General features: G+C 39.6%; 1 protein-coding gene across 1 annotated transcript in view; it reads left to right on the forward strand.

Moving 5' to 3' along the window:
- The window catches only part of LOC145780825 (phosphatidylcholine translocator ABCB4-like), a 50,504-nt gene that overhangs the window by 14,170 nt on the left and 16,003 nt on the right, over window positions 1-20,331 (forward strand). Inside the window, exons 6-14 of the mRNA XM_082592468.1 lie at window positions 3,696-3,812; window positions 4,856-5,068; window positions 9,326-9,506; window positions 13,015-13,236; window positions 13,328-13,459; window positions 15,682-15,860; window positions 16,061-16,271; window positions 16,968-17,117; window positions 17,574-17,679. Coding sequence (XP_082448594.1) covers window positions 3,696-3,812; window positions 4,856-5,068; window positions 9,326-9,506; window positions 13,015-13,236; window positions 13,328-13,459; window positions 15,682-15,860; window positions 16,061-16,271; window positions 16,968-17,117; window positions 17,574-17,679 — 1,511 coding nt within the window. The remainder of the gene's footprint in view (window positions 1-3,695; window positions 3,813-4,855; window positions 5,069-9,325; window positions 9,507-13,014; window positions 13,237-13,327; window positions 13,460-15,681; window positions 15,861-16,060; window positions 16,272-16,967; window positions 17,118-17,573; window positions 17,680-20,331) is intronic.

Raw genomic sequence — 20,331 nt, forward strand, 5'->3', positions numbered from 1 at the left:
ATCCTTTAGAATATGATTGAAAACAATAAAACAACACAATCAATACAAAACAATATCATCATCTCATAGGATACATAAACACGAAATCAAATTGTCAGCAAATAACTCATTAGTTTGGCATGTTCTATTTACGAAAGCATTTCTCAAAACAGCTGCCCACGCCACCTGCGATACTTTTCACAGTTCTCAATGTCTTCAGTGCAGTGGCGAGCTAGATGATCTTCTTACATAGGAAACACTTCCTCTCCGGACAGTCCTTGACCAGATGGCTTTCTCTGTGACAGTTGTAACAAGTCTCTTTTTCAAACTAGCAGTTCCTTGCTATATGTCAAATCTCCCCACATCAGTAGCAGTGGTTGTCACGGCAACGCTTGCTCTCCAAATGTCCATTGTCAGCAACGCATCCCCTTGCGAAGTGCCGGCGTCTGCAGCATCGATAGCAAGCTCTCGATGATCGTAGCTTGTATTTTTTTCTTTATTTTTCACATTCGTAGTGTACGCGGTCATAAGATCGTACCTGTTGCAAATCATCTGCAAAACAATCTCGAGCAAAGTGACTATTCTTGACCCAAGAATAACAAGTAACTTTGGAATTTGTTTCAGAAACATCACCAGTTATAAGATCAGCTAAAAATTTATTTAAAACACAACGCTTTTTACGTAACACAACATTGCGTAACAAAAGGTTACTATAGGTAAGTATTTGACGAAATACCACAACAGAATTACATTATAAAATAGTTCACTTCTTCAAAAACGTGAATGCAGCCTGTCGACTAAACTACATATAATTAATTGTGACATTACGTTTCATTGGCACAAAACGAAGTGACAAGCAATGGACACAAAGTCAAACAAACACACAACAGAACCAGAATAAGAATACTTAATTGGGAGTGGCTGTTTATATCAGCTGGCTTCTAGTTTTAAAAAAAACATAATTCGACTTCACACTAAAATGAATTTGTGTATTCACTGAACCATTTGTTAACGCAAGAAGTGCCCAAAGCGCCCAATGCCTTGTCTTCATTCTTCAACCATGCCACATAATTCCTCCTCCATGCCACAAAGTTGTGAAAAACCTTGAAGACACCTTGAGCCAGGACTTAAAAACCCACTCAGCTTATCTCCAGAAATGGCGACTGAAGCTCAGCGTAACCAAAACTGTGGCAGCAGCTTTCCATCTTCACAATCGGAAAGCTGATTGTGACCTGAATGTCCAAAAAAACATCTTTGTCCTTCTACCCCGAACCAAAATATCTTGGGGTGATACTAGACAATTCGCTCATATACCGCCACCATTTAGTGTCACTGCGCAAGAAACTGACATCACGAGCTGGGCTACTCAAGCGCCTGGCAGGCTCCAGGTGGGGAGTGAGATCCGATACTTTGTGTGTGACAACCATAGCTCTTGTCTACTCTTAACAGAGTACTGTGGCTCTTTTTAGTGATGCAATGCTCACTGCCACAATATCGACACTGCAATAAACAGCAACCTATGCACAATGACCGAATGTTGTCACACACCACTGAACAATCTCGCCATTCTTGCTGACATCCAACCTCCTGAGCTTGGTCGTGAAGAAGCCACTCTGTCTCTCGGTCGACGGCATTGGAGCCCAATCAACTTCTTCACTCCAAGGTCTCTGCTCCTTCAAACGAGCACCCGTCCACTAAAATCAAGACGCCCATTCTTGCCAGCCGCTCAACTTCCGATCAACGAAGCAGATGAACAAGGCATCTGTGCGCTAATTGGGCGGACCATAAATGGAATTCTGAATAGAAGTCAAGTACCACCAGACTCTATTCGTTCATCTTTAACGCCGACACACGCCCCATTGGCCTGACACTACAAAGACAGGAGTGTGCGCCTTAATCGTCACGCAGCCTGACTGTTTCCCTCAACCATGCGCCAATGGGAAATGGCCTGTTTCTTCTGTGAATGTGAGGGAGAGGAACAGACCGTAGACCACAAGTCATCAAAGCAACTCGCCTAAAGCAGTGGACGGTCTGCACGTCTTAGATAATGAAATCAAAGTCTGGCTACCTCTTAGAAGCCTTCCAGTGTGGTCCGGGAACATCATGAATTTGGGGTGGTAAAAAGATATACCCTCGGCCCAAGAGGCTCACAGGACGAAAAAGGAATTTTTTCAATGATTCCTCGCTTTCATAAAAGCGACACTGCTATTAACGGCGTCCTTCATGATGTGACAGGATATCCATGTTCCACACCATTCGACAACTACCTGATTCGATAGTGATGGAATTATTGATGGTGGAAGTATTCCTCCTAAGAGTCTATACTCTATGGCAGTGGTCTCCAAACTTTTTGTTGTCACGGACCCCTTTGAACAGATTATTAATTCTGCGAACCCCTACCGAAATTTTGCTTGAACTATTGACTATATACTTTGGTTGCATGCTTTCTATTACGTAATAGACAAGCCAATCCTGATTTGACTGCAATCGACATGAGTTGTGTTAGATGTAGTTTAAGGTCAATGTACACACAATGACACTGTAAGCAGCAGCATAGATTTATTTTAATGCATACCGGTACAGTTTATTCTCGCGGGCTTGAGCTTGACACATTTGCATTGAAAAAGAGAAATGAAAGTAAAAATATCGCCTTTTCGTTTTTTTTCTCAAAAATTCATCGAAGTAATCACGGACCCCCAAATGCTTTCTATCACGGACCCCCAAGGGGTCCGCGGACCCCAGGTTGGGAACTACTGTTCTATAGGATAGAAATTAGACATAATTCCTAAGGTGGACGGATTTCCATCTTGGTGAAAGGTGGAGTTATCCACATTCCTGGTAGAATTATTTGCATTACAAGAGCAAAAGGTAAAGTTGGTCCTATACTTGATTCCAAAAATCGGGGATGATACGATAAGGGTGTCATGGTATTAAAACGAAATCTTTGGCACTAAGGAAAGTGAGCTTGCCACTTCCTTTCTTTCGGCCGCTTTTGCCACTTCCTTCCTTTCAGCAACTATGCCCACCCAATTTATTACACTTTAGTTTGAGGTGAGCGGTGTTTTCAACAACCAGATTGAGCCGGGTGTCGAACCAGATTTTGTACTATTGGAAAGCCAACGCCTCATTCGCTGCGCCATTTCATAACCCTTCAAGAGTATTAATAATGTTATGATTTTATTTATTGTTGCTCCACAACAGCTAAGGTCTTTTAGCGACATAGCTTATTTTCAATTTTATATCGGTTTACGATGTCATCGCATATTATTACCAGACCTATTCTCACTGCATTATGCAAGAAAGAACACAATTGGTACCGTTTGTAAATTCTTCGGTTTGACCGGACCTGGAATCCATCTCAGATCTACCAGCATCAGAGCCGAAGGCGAAATCATTCTGGCACTGAGCTGGTCCCCTTACAAGAGTAGAAAGAGGAAAACAAGACCAGTCGTTAGGGTGGAAAATTGATTCTGTTCATCCTGATTAATTCTGATCCTGTTGAAATCTGGTCCTGTTGTACAGAATTAATTAACATATTTGCAAGGCACCATTATTATTCTTAAGCTTAGACTACTTTTTTATTTGATCTTAGAATTTATGTGTCGTGAGCGTGTCGTGTGTCGTGAGAAAATGTCGTAAACTTTCAGAGTCAATACAAATGAAAGTTTCAGAATTTGCATTTCATGTTTCCGAAATGATAAAAACTTGCTTTTCAGGCGTTGAACAAAACTTCGTTCACAGTGAAGAGTGGACAATCTGTAGCGATAATTGGGGAAAGTGGAGCTGGAAAAAGCACAATCATTCAACTTATTCAAAGATTTTATAACATTAGCGTAAGTTTGCTTACTACCTTCAGCACTAGTTCATTGTCTACCTAGCTATCAAATGTTACGATTTTCAGATAGTTGCAACGTCCATTCGTTGAAACAATGCTAAAACGATAACTTTTACTGCATAGCAATCGAAAGATTCTTTTTAATTATTTAGCAATATCTTCCAATTGAAAGTTACGTACAGACAATAGACATAGATGATAGCCTATATACTGGCCAACTATGTGTGGATAAAAGAAATGTGCACAAGTTTTGTTAATTGCGATGGTCAAATAGTTTGAATCAAAGAATACATGCGCCAATGTAGCTGCTTTGATTGCTAAGTTGGTGTTATTGTTTTGTAATAATAATACGTTTTATTTATTGTCGCTCTACAACTGCTAGGGTCGTTTAGCGAAAGGGCACATTTTTAATTTTGTGGCAGATTTACGATGTCACCACATTATTACCCGACTTATCTTCACTGCGTTGTGCAAGAATAAAAGCAATTGGTACTGGTTTTAGAGTCTTTGGTATGACCCGACCTGGAATCGATCTCAGGGGCACTAGCGCTAGAGCCGAAGGCAAAAACCCTCGGCCACTTAGCTAATTAACGTCAGAATAAAATAAATCTAAATGTGGTGAAGTACTTTTAGTAGAAGAAAAAGGAAATATAAATTTGGCTAATCAGAAGCATTCAAATTAACGAAGGAGCTTTATGGTATAAACAAATTCGTTTTGGCGGCATAAGAAATGATGGGGCCTAACGGAGTGCAAAAATTGACATAACAGTAAGGTAACACGATGGAAAAGTGTCTAAAGAAAATTGAAAATGCTGATAGCAACATTCAAAAAGTGTATTTTTACGTTTGAAAAGATTTGTATAGAACACTAGGAATCAAAGTTTCACAGCCAACTAGATGTAGCTCAAAATAAAACTGACATTAAACTAACAAAACTCATATGTTATGACTTAGGGTTGGGCCCTTTTACTACGAGGCCTACACTTCAATTTTTATGTGATATTTTGTAGCAAATTTTGAAAAAACAAAGTGTATTGTCAGGCTGGAATGATAACAGTTGGTGGCCAGGACATAAGGGAGTTGCATCTACGAAAATATCGGGATACAATTGGAGTTGTTTCTCAGGAGCCTGTGCTTTTCGCTACAACGATTGCAGAAAACATTCGTTGGGGACGCGATGAGATAACTGATGAAGAGATGATTGACGCAGCAAAGCAAGCAAACGCTTACAACTTTATCATGTCATTTCCAAAAGTAGGCTACTGTAGTGTACAAAAATTGTCTTTATTGTTATTTTAATTTACTGTATATGGGTGACGTAATAATCATATTTTTATCTTTATTCGGACCGACAGATTTGAGTTTGATGTTTCATCAAAAGTGTTTTCAAAATTTATTAAAAGTTTTCTTTGATGTTTACTTTTATGCCACACTCTGTATGTCAACAATGGGAAGAAACAAAGATTAAAAGGGTTCCAGGTTCTGGGGTGAATTCTTTCAGTGCTAATCATATTGTGATGTCACAAACACTTTCTTTGACTGAGGAAAGTAACTGGTCCCAAACCAGAATAAACGGAGAGTTTTGAAAGTAAGGAAAACCACCCAACCGTAAAAAAACTCATTCAAGCATCATGCTGATCCGGTAACAGTTAATTTAATATCGATTGGTTCTAGCGCATCTCAAAATCGCTATCGCTACTCATCTGCGTGAAGAAAGTTTGTCTACCTCAAGAAAAGTGGATATGGCTAAAAATGTTTTCTTAAATTGAAGAAAAAAAAGAAAAGCTGCTTGTAAGACTTATTTTTAGTCTGTCGTCATGTCTACTGCAAATCTCTAGTGCGAGTGCAATGCAAGAGTCAATCATTACAATCCGCTACAATTGCCCAACCTCAAAATATAAAGACCCACTGACGTCATAGCCACACTTCTCCTTCTTCGTCGTCGTGTGCCACACGGCGGTAGTCCAGAGCATCACCGCCACACTAAATTATAACAAGCCATTGAATGATTCCAAGAGCTATCGCTCCATCTCGTTCCTATGTATCCCTGTAAAATCCTCCAACGGTTCATGTACACCTGCGTGATCACACAGCATATGACACAATATGGCACTGCGGCCTTGTCTGCAAACTTCTTCGCCTTCTGACGGTCAGGAACATAACTATAATGATCATGAAGATTTTTACAAACGCAGCTTCACTCTCACCAACGGACGCGGACGAAAAAGCAAGTCACAATATCGTAAAAACGGCATACCTCAGGAATCCGTCTTGGCTCCGCTCCTTTGGGATGTTTGCATCCACAACCTTCCACCAACCATTTAACATGTATACCTACATCTACTGTGCAGTCTGGATATACAGTAGTGCATAATGCTTCAGAAAGGTCCCCACTAATTGGGATTTAACTCAGGATATGGCTTAAATTTTAGATTTCCCCTACAAGTGGATACTGAAGGCTCAGCAAAATTAAAAATGGTGTCGACTGCTTTCCATCTAAACCAGGGGTTCTTAAACTTTTTTTAACGCGACCCCTTAAAAAAATTGGTTTGCGTGGACCCCTTTTGTGGCCTAGTCCGAGAAACTTTTTTAATCAGCATGAATTGGACATCACGCAATAAAATTAAAATAAATTGGTAACAAAATTTATGATTTATTAAATTTAAAAAATTGCGAATGCAAATTGTTTTTCAATATCTTCGATTTAACTTCATTAATGTGAAGGATGCTGCTGTTTGTTTTCAACAAGAACATGAAACTGTGACTTCGTCTTTGATAGGGCAACACGCATGTCATCCTTTGCATCCAACCGGTTTCGACTCTTTGTTTGGATGAAAATCCTGACTCACATAAATAGGCTATGTAATCGCAAAAGGGATTATAGCAGCCATGGCTCTGTTTACCAAAAGAGGATATGCTTGCGTCAACGAACTCCAAAAATCTCCAATAACTTACTTTTCGTATTGAAGGACATTCTTAATGATTCCATTGCCCTTAGTTCAATGAACTCATCTTTTGCAAGGTCCTCATTACTGATAGATTCCAGTTCAACAAGGAAAGGGTAACGTATCCATGCTGTATTTTTAATATGCTCTGCGGCTAAGCAGTAACCTCTGAAAGGGTTTTGCAATGCTTCCAAATGTCTGCACATGTCTGTGTGCAGAGAAGATGGCAGAGCATTACAAACTGCAATTCCATTTTGAAGCATCAATTCTTCCAACGTTGAGAAATTAGAATAGTTGTTAGTCTCCAATCGTCTTTTTCACGGAGATAACTTGTCATGAAAAGCTTTAAGTTTTTCAGAAGCGTCCATAGTTGTAACGGCAGGGCCTTGAATAAAACGATTCATTCATGTGAGTAAAAACATCCGCCAAGTAAGCTAACCTTTGAATAAACTCTTTACTGTTAAAATGCTTTGAGAGTTCAATATTTTTGTCTCTTAGAAAAAAAGAAAAAGCGCTTCAAAACTTGTCCCCTTGACAGCCAACGAACTTCTGTATGATAGAGGAGAACTTCATGTTCCGCTCCCATTTCTTGGAACGAAGAAGCTTCAAGATCAAGCGGCGCTGGTTCGACTCTCGGGGTGTGCGCTTGAGCAACGCACGTTAGGGACTGTTCTCCATTCAGCGGCATCTAATGGATGGAATAGTTCCCCGGCAAAAAGACTTCAACAATCGGAAACTTCACTCTGTCAATCTCGGTAACCGGGCCTGCGTCAGTGATTCAAAGCCTCTACAAGTATGTGAAACTGCCAGGATTAAGCTCTGCAAGAAGCTTTCCCAGTCCGAGGATAAAAATTCAATCAATCAATCAATCAATCAATATTCGATGGTTCAAAGCACAAGCTCTGATAAAATTAACGATTTTCACAGACAAAATTACTTTCAAATTTGTTGGCAGAGTTTTCGATGCTAATGCATGGCGATGTAAAAAGCAATGAGTAACGATGACCTGAGGAAAATCATCAGCGTTATTTGAACTTAATCTCTTTTATTTTGAAAAAATTATTCCATTTTTGGAATTATAGGCTACACTAAGATTTCCATTGGGCCAGCATGGACTCCCTAAAACTAGTCCGCGGACCCCTTGGGGGTCCACGGACCCCAGTTTAAGAACCCCTGATCTAAACATAAGGGAAGCAAAGTGTGAGTTGAGCATCAACACCCATGGAAAAATCCTGCTGGTCTACCTCACATCTGTCTACCCAGGTGTTAGTTTAGGCAAGATTCTAACGCATCGGAATTACTTGGAATCAATTCACAAAAAAATAACTTTATGCTTTGACCTGATTCATCGACTGGCAGATAAAACTGGAGTGGAAAAACAATAATTTTGCGCACCGCAATGTTGACTCTCATCCACTCCAACACACTACTGCGCCCTTGTATAGTACCGCAATGCTCACACTCACCTGCTCGCACCCATCTATTAATGAAGACTTACGTATTGTTACGGGATAATTGAAACCAATACCCACTGAGTTTTTCTCAAACATCGTCTGTACTGAGCTTCGCCGCAGAGCTGCCTTACTCAGTTTAGCTAACTAATCAGTGGAGCTACGCAATCTACAGCTACCAACGCCTCATGCCAAGATACCTCTTTCTTACTGAAGCACAAAATCTGTGCTTCATCTGTATTACTAACAACTGGAAAGCGCCGTGGACACACAACACCTCCAGACTCCAATCATTTGTCCCTGACGCTTGACTTATGTCACTAGGAAAGGAGCTCTGTCGTCCTGCCTGGATATGACTGAACACCCTCCTCTTGACATTGAGAGTTTCGAATCGTTCATGCATAAATGGAACCTATCAGCATCTATGACATGCAACTGTGGTACAGAAGAGCAAACTGCGGACCACACACTCTACTGCTACTCGACTTGTACTCTAACAAGTGCACTTGGTTTGTCAATACTCGATGACTCTACTTTCAAGTGGCTTCAAAAAGAATGCCCGAATATTTGACCCCGATCAAACGTTTGCAACAAAAAAAAAACTCATATGATACGAAAGAAAAAGTTAAGAGGGAACGAGCCGTTTTTTGCAATCTTCTTCTTCATCGTGTGTCACACGGCCGTAGCCCAGAGCATCACGCAAGCTCTTGCTCTATCGTTGAACTCGGCCAAACCCTGTGCAGAGCACCTTGCTTTTAGGTCAGGGCATTCGAGTAGATGTTGCATCGTTTGCTCCTGTCCGCATTTGCAACTTGCAACTTTTTTTGCAATTGAATTTGTAGTTATAGCTTACTGTAAGAATTTTAGTAATTATTTGTCACTAACATTTGTTCACAGCTAAACACCAGATCTGAGGATGCTTTAAGTTTTCATGAGCACCGCAGTAATATATAAATGTATGTCATGTCGATTAGGCTTGGCTAAATCAAATATTACTGAAATAGACTTCTTCATTTCAGCTCAGTTGTAAATTTTTAGTTTTTCTCATTATTTTTAGGTCTATGCAATGCTAAAAACTGTTTTTATCGTTTTTTTGTTTTTTGTTGTTGTTGTAGCAATTTAACACACTGGTTGGTGAAGGTGGTGGGCAGTTAAGTGGAGGACAGAAACAGAGAATAGCAATTGCAAGGGCGATTGCTAGAAATCCAAAAATCTTGCTCCTGGATGAAGCTACATCAGCATTGGATAGAGAAAGCGAGTCTTTGGTTCAAGCAGCTTTAGAAAAGGCTGCATCAGGTAACCAATCACGTTGATGTTTTGCACGTAAAATGTTAGCCTACAAATTTCTAACCCAATGTCAAATTTCATGCTAAACCACCGTGTAACTTTATTACATACTGTAAGTAGAACGTTTTTTAATTACTTTTCAAAATTAAAGCATTGATTATATAAAAAATTGTGCGTTACGTTTATGATTACGTTACTGAAGTGCAAATACAAGTTACGTAAATACTACAACTACTGGGAGAAAAACAAGCACCTTCTCTTGGTCCCTCCCGTCAGTACCATATCTTCAAGACAGAAAAGAGGTATGCGAAGTGAAGCTTGTCCCACTCGAGCAAACCAAGTCCGGGTTCTGCGCAGGGTGGATAGGGAAACGCCTCAGGGCGAGGTAGCTCCTCTGTCGAAAAGTACCGACGACCCACCGTCCTGCAGCTGAACACCGAGGGAATTTCGGCCAGCAAGCTCAGCATCATCGGGTACCTGGCCACAAAACATCAGTCCCTCGTTATTCTCCTCCAGAAGACCCACTGCACATCAGTGGACAAGTTGATATTACGGTACCCAACTTCCCACTCGCAGGCGGAACCATCAGCAGGAAACACGGCCTCGCCAGATTTGTCCATGAGCAACTGAGCTGGACGCCAATAGACCAGTCCAATTCCCAATCGGACATATGCAATTATGCATAGATGGCTATGCATATAGACATATCAGGTTATCACATCATCAATATCTATAAGCCACTACCCTCACGCTTAACACCAACATCCATCCCAGTGTTTCCTCAATCCAGTCTGTATGTTGGTGACTTTAATTGTCACCACCTCCTTGACTGGGGCTACAATACCACCAACACCGACCGATAGCCTGGCCTCATGGTCAGCCAATAATAACCTCACCTTACTGCACGATCCCAAGGGTGCAGCAAGCTTCCTCTCCGGGCGCTGAAACACTGGCACAAACCCCGATCTGGCTTTTGTGAGTGATGACCCCGATAATTTCCAACTGAAAATACGTGTGCTAGAGAAGATCTCCAGGTCTCAACATCGACCCTCGCTCATCACAGCTCCAACGCTCACAATGCCTGTCCCGAGCAAGCCTGTTAAGCGATGGAACTTCAGAATAGTTAACTGAAAGTACTATAGCCTCCTCACCAACGAAGCCATGCAGTATCTCCTATCTCCACACACCAAAAACGTGGAAGAATCCTGCCAGGACTTTTGTGACGCAATGGCATCAGCGGCAAAATACTCCATCCCGCAAAAATATCAACAGTTCAGCCACAGCCCTGTTGGCAAGGCTGGATTCAGATAAGAAGGATCGCTGGACAGAAGCTGTTAAATCAATCGACTTCACACACTCCAGCCGCATAGCATGGATTACACTGAACAACCTAACTGGCAGAGTACGTGCCTCTTGTCAACAATGTCCCGTTTCAGAAAATTCCATCGCCTCACAACTTATGGAGAACGGGAAATACAAACCGAGAGATCGTGCATCAGACAGATCGGCCTTGCAAGAAATGACGGACCTCTGGTAGGTAACAATCTCAGACGGGGACAACATCTCGAGTGAGTTCACCCCGGAGGAACTTTCCGTCGCCCTTCAGCACATAAAGCCTGGTAAAGCCCCTGGACCTGACCACCTATGCCCGGAGTTGATACTCCATGCTGCTGCCTCCTTAAAGTCCTGGTTAAAAGACTTCCTTCCTTGCTGCTTGTGCCACCTGAAAATTCTCAGAGTCTGAATAAGAACCCTTGTGGTTACAGTTCTTCGTCGTCGAAGAAGCCCCCAGGGAACTCGAAGAGCTACCGGCCAATCTCACTGCTCTGCATCCCCTTTAAGATCTTTAAGAGGCTCATCTACGCCCGTGTCGAACCAATAATAGATCTGCAGGTCCACCGTGAACAAACTGGTTTCCCACACGAACGATCAACTGTAGATCAGGTCATACTTATGACCCAAGACATTGAGGATAGATTTTCGGCTAAGAAGAAGGCTACTCCGCGTTTGTTGATTTCACGGCTGCCTATGACACCGTATGGCATAGCAAAAGGTCAAGATAGTTGGAGACAATAGTTTGAAATTAAAAACATTTTGAGATCCTGGATAGTAGTGGAACGCACCTGAATTCGCCAGGGTCGGAGTTTGAGAGGATAAAGTTCTTTCTTTGAAATTATACAAAAGCGGTGGAAAACCAGCGTCTCGAAATGGGGTAAACGCTTTTCAGATAACCTATGAGTTGACTAAAGTATATTAGAAGCTTATACGCGGAGGAAAATTATTATGAAATGAAGCTGTAATTGAAGAAAAGTGAAAATGTTGCGATGGTCTATGGAATTCACAAAGCAGAACAGAGTTAGAAATGAAAATATCAGAAAACGAATGCAAGTTGGAGAGCTGAAACACAAGCTGAGAGAGACACGCTTTAAATGGTTGGGTCACGCCGTAAAGAGAGAGGAAGATTACGTCGGAAAAAGAATAAGACAATTCAAAGTTGATAAAAGAAGGTGAGGAAGGTCGAAAAGAAGTTAGACAGATTATGTGGCAGAAGATATGGTAATCATGGGAGTTGAGGAAGAAGCTGCTGACAGAGTGATTGGGAGGACTGCAATCTACACCAGTAACTCCACTTGAAGTGGGAATAAAACCAGAAGAAGAAGGTTAAGAGAAATGTTTTTATATTTAGCTTTAGCAATAAATCCGGCTGAATGCCGAAATACCGCTCCTTGTTTCAGAAATTTGTTGGTATCTTGCTTGTGACGCACACTGGCAGCGAAACAACAATAAATTTCCTGGTGACATTTGATTTTATATGTAAATAGATCAACATATTGTTATTTGAGTTGATTTGGTTGCTATTTTGTTGTTACTTTTGTCTCAAATTCATAGCTTATGCCAATATCTTGCATTATAATACGAAGGATAACTTTGTTTTGCCAAAGATTACAAATAGGTCTGTTCTATTCCCTACGATCTTTTGTTGCTGGACCACGAATATTTTTAAAAACATTTATCGGTCTCACGGCGTAGAAAGGTTGGGACCCATTGGTGTAAACTATCACCCAAAGTATTTACAGCAAAGATTCGGATATGTAGGAGAGATTTGGACAATTTTCAACGTCTTTGAAGGAAAAACAAAACTTTTTAAAGAAGAAAAACAAATTTTCCAAAAATAGGACGCATGGCAACATTGTTTAACAGGTTAAAGTATTTTGCTTAAGCAATTGATTGAGTTTCGCTTTTAGCAGCATGATCGTTGCTTACTTCACAAGGTAGATTTAAACGATCTGTCTTAGCCTGATGCTGCGAGTTTGCTGTGGCAATAGTAAGTTGCGCTAGCTTTCGGAACACAGTTCCCTAGTCATGTGCTATGATGAATCATCATAGCACATGACTAGGGAACTGTGTTCCGAAAGCTAGCGCAACTTACTATTGCCACAGCAAACTCGCAGCATCAGGCTAAGACAGATCGTTTAAATCTACCTTGTGAAGTATTTTGCTTAAATTTTACGGACAGGACGTACAACGATCATAATAGCTCATCGCTTGTCAACTATCAGAGGAGCTGACAACATAATTGCAATGCGAGGGGGACAAGTAGTGGAAGTAGGATCTCATGACGAGCTTATGAAAAACAAAGATGGTGTTTATTTTTCTCTCACTAACGCCCAAGCTAAAGTTGATCACATAGAAGAACACGAAACAGATTTGGTTGTTCCAAGGACAAGACATACCTCCGGTAAGGTGTTTCAATGTATTCTTTTGATATTTTTAACACGGAGATCGACAAACTCAACATCAGAGTAACTATATGTTCAAAATCACTCTAGATATCAGCCATAAAACATCAGAAAGGTATAGAACCAAATCAGAGTTGAACATAGACGACGAGGAAGTATTACCTGAATTCTCTTTTTTACGAGTATTGGCAATGAATAAGTCGGAATGGCCTTATATAGCAGGTAAGCAATGACTTTGATTATTATTATTTCTTTGCTAATGTTTAAAATAATTTGCAAAAATTAAATTTGTTTTAACCCCATCTGAATCAGTCTTTGTGTTGAATTTCAAGTAGTGGGGAAGACAGGGCAAAGCGGGACACTTTTTGTAAAAACGTAATTTTAGTAACAGTGATGATTGGATTTAGTTAATTTCTTTTTTAATCGAAAGCCTTAGTTGGTCAGCATATTTGGTTCGAAAATCAAGCGGAATCTTTTTACTGTTATAGTACAAATGAAAAAAGAATTTGTTTTAAAATGTCCCGCTTTGTCCCAGCTGTGGGACAAAGCGGGACATTTCATTATTGTAGGATTTGGGTATTTGGTACTGTTTAGCCGCTTCTCTCAAAGACAACTTCTTGCTTTTCACATCTTCTATTGCATTCTTAATATTGGTATCCTTCCATTTATCCATTTCAGTTTTTTTCTTATAGCGACGAACTATTGTCAGAATTAAATTGTGTAGGCCTACCGGTACAATATAAATGAATGCTGATAAATATTTTACAATCTTGAAGGCTAAAAGAGTCGTAAACAAAAATTCAATCAACAGAAGAACCACAGACACAATCTAGACTTCTAGAGTATCATGTTGCCCTAATGCACTGTTCCACTTTGCCCCTAATACAGCTGTCCCAGTTTGCACCAACGTATAGCCTTTAGAAAATAACATCTCTGATGAAACCTGTAAAGTTTTAGGTAAAAGTTGCTTTTGTTACCAACAAATGCAGTCTCAATGTCTAAGATAAAAACAAAGCTACTAACAAATTCGCTTATGCTAACGAATGTGGTAGCTACTTTTCCATCTCTTTCTTGCAACAAACCATGCCAAAACACATTTTACTTCCTCACAACACGCGTTGTGCTCTGCCAGTCGCCATTTTCCCACAGCAAATAGGCTACAGTTTATAATTTCCTAACTAGTGCTTCCGGTTAGAGGGAGCAAAACGTGAAACCCAAAGAGTACAAAACGTGAAAAATCGCGATGTTTCGCTTTGCCCCGCGTTCCGCTTTGCCCCGTCTTCCCCCTAACATTTTTTTTCTATCAAATTAATTGAAGTGAACTTAATAGGCCTACACTTGTATAACAATCTGGATTAGGCTTTATTAAAATAAAAGGCTACTATATCTGCAATGAAAAGAATACATAAATAACTCCTTCCTACAGTACACAACGTTGCAACAACAGAACTGAAAGAATGAATTGTTGAAGAATAATAATAATAATGTTATGGTTTTATTTATTGTCGCTCTACAACAGCTAAGGTCTTTTAGCGACAGGGCTCATTTTTAATTTGTAATTTGTATCAGGTTTACGATGTTATCACATTATTACCCGACTCATTTTCACTGCGCTATGCAGTATAGAACACAATCGGTACCGTTTTTAAAGTCTTCGGTTTGACCCGACCTGGAATCGATCTCAGATCTACCAGCACCAGAGCCGAAGGCGAAACCACTCGGCCACTGAGCTGGTAATTGTTGAAGAAAGCGTAGAACCAAAGCGTGTAGAAATCAAGGCAATAATTAACTGAGTAGAATGCTTGAGGATCAAAGCGCCGTGCTCAGCAACACACCACACAAATGCAACTCTCAATCACAATATTTTCTTCAGATCAATAGGTCGTCTTCAGGCACATCGCGATGCGCAAAACAAAGAAACAATCAATTGAAAAGTCAATCGTGGTATCTTATCTACACAATGCGCAGTTTTGAGTTTCATACTTTTTCGTCTTGATAACACATAACTTAGTCTAAACATCGACAATCAATTTGTTAGAAGAAATTTTTGAAGCTGTTACAGCATTGGTTGGTCGGCTTTGAATTTTTATCTTCGGACTGACAAAGGCTTGAAAGGTTATTTCTGATTGTTTCGCAAGCTTGTGGAGGCTTTTCACGCAGTGCCAGTTACCGAGATGGACTGAGTGAAGTTTCCAATTGTTGAAGTCTTGTTGCTGGAAAATTATTCTATCTATTAGATGCCGTTAAATGGAAAACATTCCTTAGAATGCGTTGCTCAAGCGCACACCCCGAGAGCCAAACCAGCACTGCGTGATCTTAGGTCGGTCGCTCACAAAGCTAATTCGGAGGACAGGTTGTAGCCAGCCCATTTGCGGAATGCAAGTGGAATTGTGACTTTGACCAATATTGCATTTGAAATATTAAGAACTAATATTACTTTCCAGGTGGCTGCGTACTTTCATGTATCACTGGTTCTATTTTGCCGTTAGCTGGTTTGCTGAGTGCTTTATTTCTTGGGGTTTTTGCTCTAGCCACTCCAGCCGAGCAGCTTCAACAAGCATTATTTCAAAGCTGTATATTAGCTGGAGCAGCACTTGTGTCATTATTAGGATATCTCCTTCAGGTGCAGTTAATTGTTTAATTATGTTTCTTAATTATTGTTTAATTATGTCAGTATTTTTTTTTATTTTCAAGTTATCAAAAAATTAATCCACAGTACTGAATAGCCAAGTCAAGTCTATTTGTTTGGTGCGAGTTAAAATAGTTTTTCATTGTTAAAATATTGCAATGTATTCACAAAGTATTTTGTCTTTACTATTCTAGTGCGTTGTATTTGCAAAATCAGGAGTTGAGCTGACGATAAGATTGCGAAAAAAAGTATTCAGAGCAGTCCTACGCCAAGACATGACTTACTTTGATGACCCAAGAAACAGCACTGGAGCTATCAGTGCAAGGCTGAGCAGAGACGCATCGCTTGTAAAGGGAGCAACGGGAACCAGACTTGGGCTAGCTTTGGCAAACGTCTCAACATTCGGTAACGATCATCAGCATTGCTTAAATTAAAAACATAAGCATTTTGTAACTTTGTGACATGAGCAATGTATTTAATTTTTAGGTTTTAACGTAATCCGAAAAATTTAGCCTATATTTGCTCAGAATTAAAACATTTTTTTTTAATAAAGAATTTAAGTTAAATCATAAATTATATCATGCACTAGATCTTCGACCGATTCTTGATGCGCATTGCATGGCCGCATATCCTGAAACTTCAATTATCTGTAACATTTTTGATTTTATTTAAACCTCTTTTCAACTTTGGTTTTGAATCTTTATCCTCGAACGGACAAAGCTTATACCGGTAGTAGGTTATTTTTAGCAGTTTTGCATTCTTGTAGAGTCTTTCAACCACTGACACAGGCCCGGTCACCAAGATTGACAGATTGAATTTTCCAATAGTTGTTCAAGTGTTGTTGCCGAGGAAATTATTACTGAATGGAGAGCAGAATGTCGCTGAATGGAGAGCAGTTGCTCAAGCGCACACCCGGATAGTTGAATCTACGCCGCTTGGCCTTGATCTTGAGTTGGGCGCTAAGACACTAAGATGACGGGGTGGACTTTGGCTAACTTTGGTTGATTTTGTGATAAGTAGCTTGTAAAAAACCTATTCTATCAGTTTTGTTTGCATTTCATACTTTGAAGAATTGGTGACAAAGTTATTTTTCATGTTTAGTTGTTGCTGTTGGAATTGCTCTAGGATACAGTTGGAAACTAACATTAGCAAACGTAGCTGTTGTACCATTTGAATTTTTGTTTCAAAAGATTTTTAAACACTATCTTCTGAAAGCGGAAAGAGACGCTAAAGAAAGTCATGAAAAAGCCGGTACGATTGTGAAAGTTTTAGTATTATAATATGATTATAATGTAAAAGTAAAGATAAAGATGCCATACTCAGTTACTGAGCTTAAGGGGATGAGAAGATAAGGTTCTCTTCACACAAAGTCTTCGGCACTAATGAGACTAGGGTGGCCAGTTCCTTTCTTTCGGCCGCCTTTCCTTCAGCAACTATGCCTACCCAATTAATTACACCAGTAGAGGTGAGCGGTATTTATCATCAACTAGCAAGGCGTTGAACCAGGTTTGTATTATTGGATATAGAAGATATTGGATACTTTCTCTTGAAAAGATCGAGAGAAAAATAAAACTTAACGCACTCTTGAACTCGACTGCCGAAAAGTACCCTTCGCTTGTCGGGTTACTGGTTATTTCGTAATTCCTTAAATCCATGCTATGAAGTGAAGAAAACTGTTGGCAAAAAGAAAATGTTTCTTTAACATAGGTGAAATAGCTTCCGAAGCTATTTATAACATTCGGACGATAGCTTCTTTGACAAAAGAGGAAAAGACATACCAACGATATGAGAAAGAATTGCACCGGAAGGATAAGTGAGTTGAATATTATATCTTTTGTAATTTGTTTTTAATGTAGAGTTAGTTGTTTTACTAATCTAAGATGACAAACAAACATGCAGGGCTGCGATTTTTGCCTTTTTCGGTGACAGTGCCGCTCGACACGCGCCGTCACTATTCAACAAACGCCGTGCATTACGAAAAAAAAAAACTGAGAGAGGACGTCAAATCAGGTCGAGAAACAATGGAGGGGAGCATCACGTGATGTAATCAGAAGAGTGCCGACTTACGTAAATTTTCTTGCGCGAGGTATTTCAAGGCATGGCCTAAAAGCGACGCTTCACGCGAGAAATTCCCAATGCGTCCGCGCATTTTGAACACTGCGGGAAAATTCTTTGATCGAAGTTCTAACGCCTGGCATCAAACATTTCGCCACACACGTTTCGTGCTATTCGACACAACGGATTTATTTTAAAGATAAAATAACCTAGGCTACTTTTAGTTGTCAACGTCTATGCCAGTTTGTATTTTGCCGTATGAGCCAATCAACAATATTGCTTTGTTAAAATGAATCTGTTGGATACTTGTTACGAAAGTTTTTCACATCTAGAAAACAGCCTAGTTTCCGACCAGATGTTCAGAAATACAAATGAAAAAAGCCGCTATTTTTATGGAAAGGAGTTTTCTTCCAGAAGAACATTTTGAAGACTGCGGAAAATGCTTTGATTGAAGTTCTAATGCCTGGCATAAAACATTTGGTAACTTGCGTTTATCGCTCCTAACTGTGTTTGCGTGCGGGTACGTGCATAATCATTTACGTAGACTACCAAGCGAGACTGCCAGACTGAAGAAATGCCAAAGGAAAAAAAATTCTCAACCGGTTACGCTAGTGGTATAGCCTAATGGCTTTTTTCTTTTGCGATCGTCAGTTTCGAGTTTACAACAGTTTTCTTTCTGGAGCAAAACAAACAATATATATATCCGGTACGTTTACAACTTAGCGCTTGATACTCTTTTGCAATCACTCAACCATCGTGCGATTAAAAACTTAATAAGTGACTCTGAATTAATATTTTACATATTTTGTAATATCTATATATCAATCAGAAGTATGTTTTATGTTGTTTTCAAAATATCTTAAATTCTCATTTTATAGCTTTAAATACTTGTCGTGTTCTGTTGCAATGCTTTGAAAAAATTAAAAGTAATGAAAAAATACGCATTGCACGATCCTTCATACACTAGATCAAACCGTGGACGTCACTATACTCGTCTATAATAACATCTTGACTGGAAACCAAACGCTAGACCTCATCTTGCATAGCAAACAGGATTAACCCTATATTAATACGAGCTGTTTTCGTACGCGGAAAGCACGTCACGGGCTATCTTAGCCGCGTGCTAATTTATCGCTAATAATGGGAGCTATGAAAATCACAGAGCCAAAACATTTTACAAAATAATATCCATTTGTATTGTGCAAACAGAAATTAAATTTTTACTCAACAAATTTATGAAACAAATTGTTTGAGATGTAAAACCTCAGAAAGTCGGTTTTTATTTTAATTTACTGAAAATAGCTTCAAAATTGAAAGTTTGGAATTATAACATAAAGTAATGCTAAACTAAACAAAAAATTACTTGTGTTCATAAATATAAGCCATTTTTAGGCGTTTTTACATTTCAAAGTAATTGCACTAACATTTATATTGCACTAACGTTAACATATATATAACTAGCATTGCACGAAAATGTCTAGCCACCTGAGACGAAATGTTTATTGTGAAGTGCAGGAAGGTAGAAAAATGACCAGTTTAGGTTTAGAAAATTCGCAAAGAATAAAAACTAAAATTCAAGAAGCTTCACATATCTAGAATATTTTTTTCTGTGAAATATTTCACTGCTAGAGTGGGGCGTCCTCATAAAGCCTCATGTTGCTACAGATAGGGTTAAAAACTAGACGTTTTTTTAATACATTTTCAGATTAAATTTTTGCACGGTCGCAACAACTTAGGCTATGGTAGTAATCATGCTGTTGAGAAAATCAGTCCAAAATGCATTATTATGAAAAGCATCATCAAGATTCAGGAAAATTTTCCTTTTTAAACCTGATGTTTTGTAACTATAACCTACTGTGCATTAATAAAACAGAGTTTTTTTTAAACTATTTACGATGCTGAATAAATAAAAAAAAAAACGCCAAAAATTTATGCCAAAATCAATGTAGCCTGCCAAATACATTGGAAAACGCTCAAATTTCTAAATTTGGCAATAAAACCCCCAATATGGCAATGCCGTTTTCCGTGAAAGTTAGGCCTAGTGTTTGGCTTCCATTCCAGATGCTATTAGGCTGTAGCGACGTCCACGATCAAACCATTGAGACCTATAAACACAGGCTTTGTCAAAGTGCAAACTGCAAACTTGACTGGAAGCTGAGTTGGGTTTGTGTACTCTCAAAGATATGCAGTCGTGGTCGTCGTCGTCGTCGTGTGAGCGTCTAGGGCCGAGGGTTTATCCTTTTACCACCCCAGATTTACGATGTTCTCGGACTACACTGGAAGGCTACTAGACAGCAGCCAGTCTTTGGTTTCATCATCCATGACACGCAGACCTTCCACTCCGTTAGGTGGCTTGAAGATGGAGCAGTCATTGATGGTGTGGTCTGCAGTCTGTTCCTCGGCACCACAT

The sequence above is a fragment of the Aplidium turbinatum genome, chromosome 12, assembly GCF_918807975.1.
Source record: "Aplidium turbinatum chromosome 12, kaAplTurb1.1, whole genome shotgun sequence".
NCBI classification, from domain to species: domain Eukaryota; kingdom Metazoa; phylum Chordata; class Ascidiacea; order Aplousobranchia; family Polyclinidae; genus Aplidium; species Aplidium turbinatum.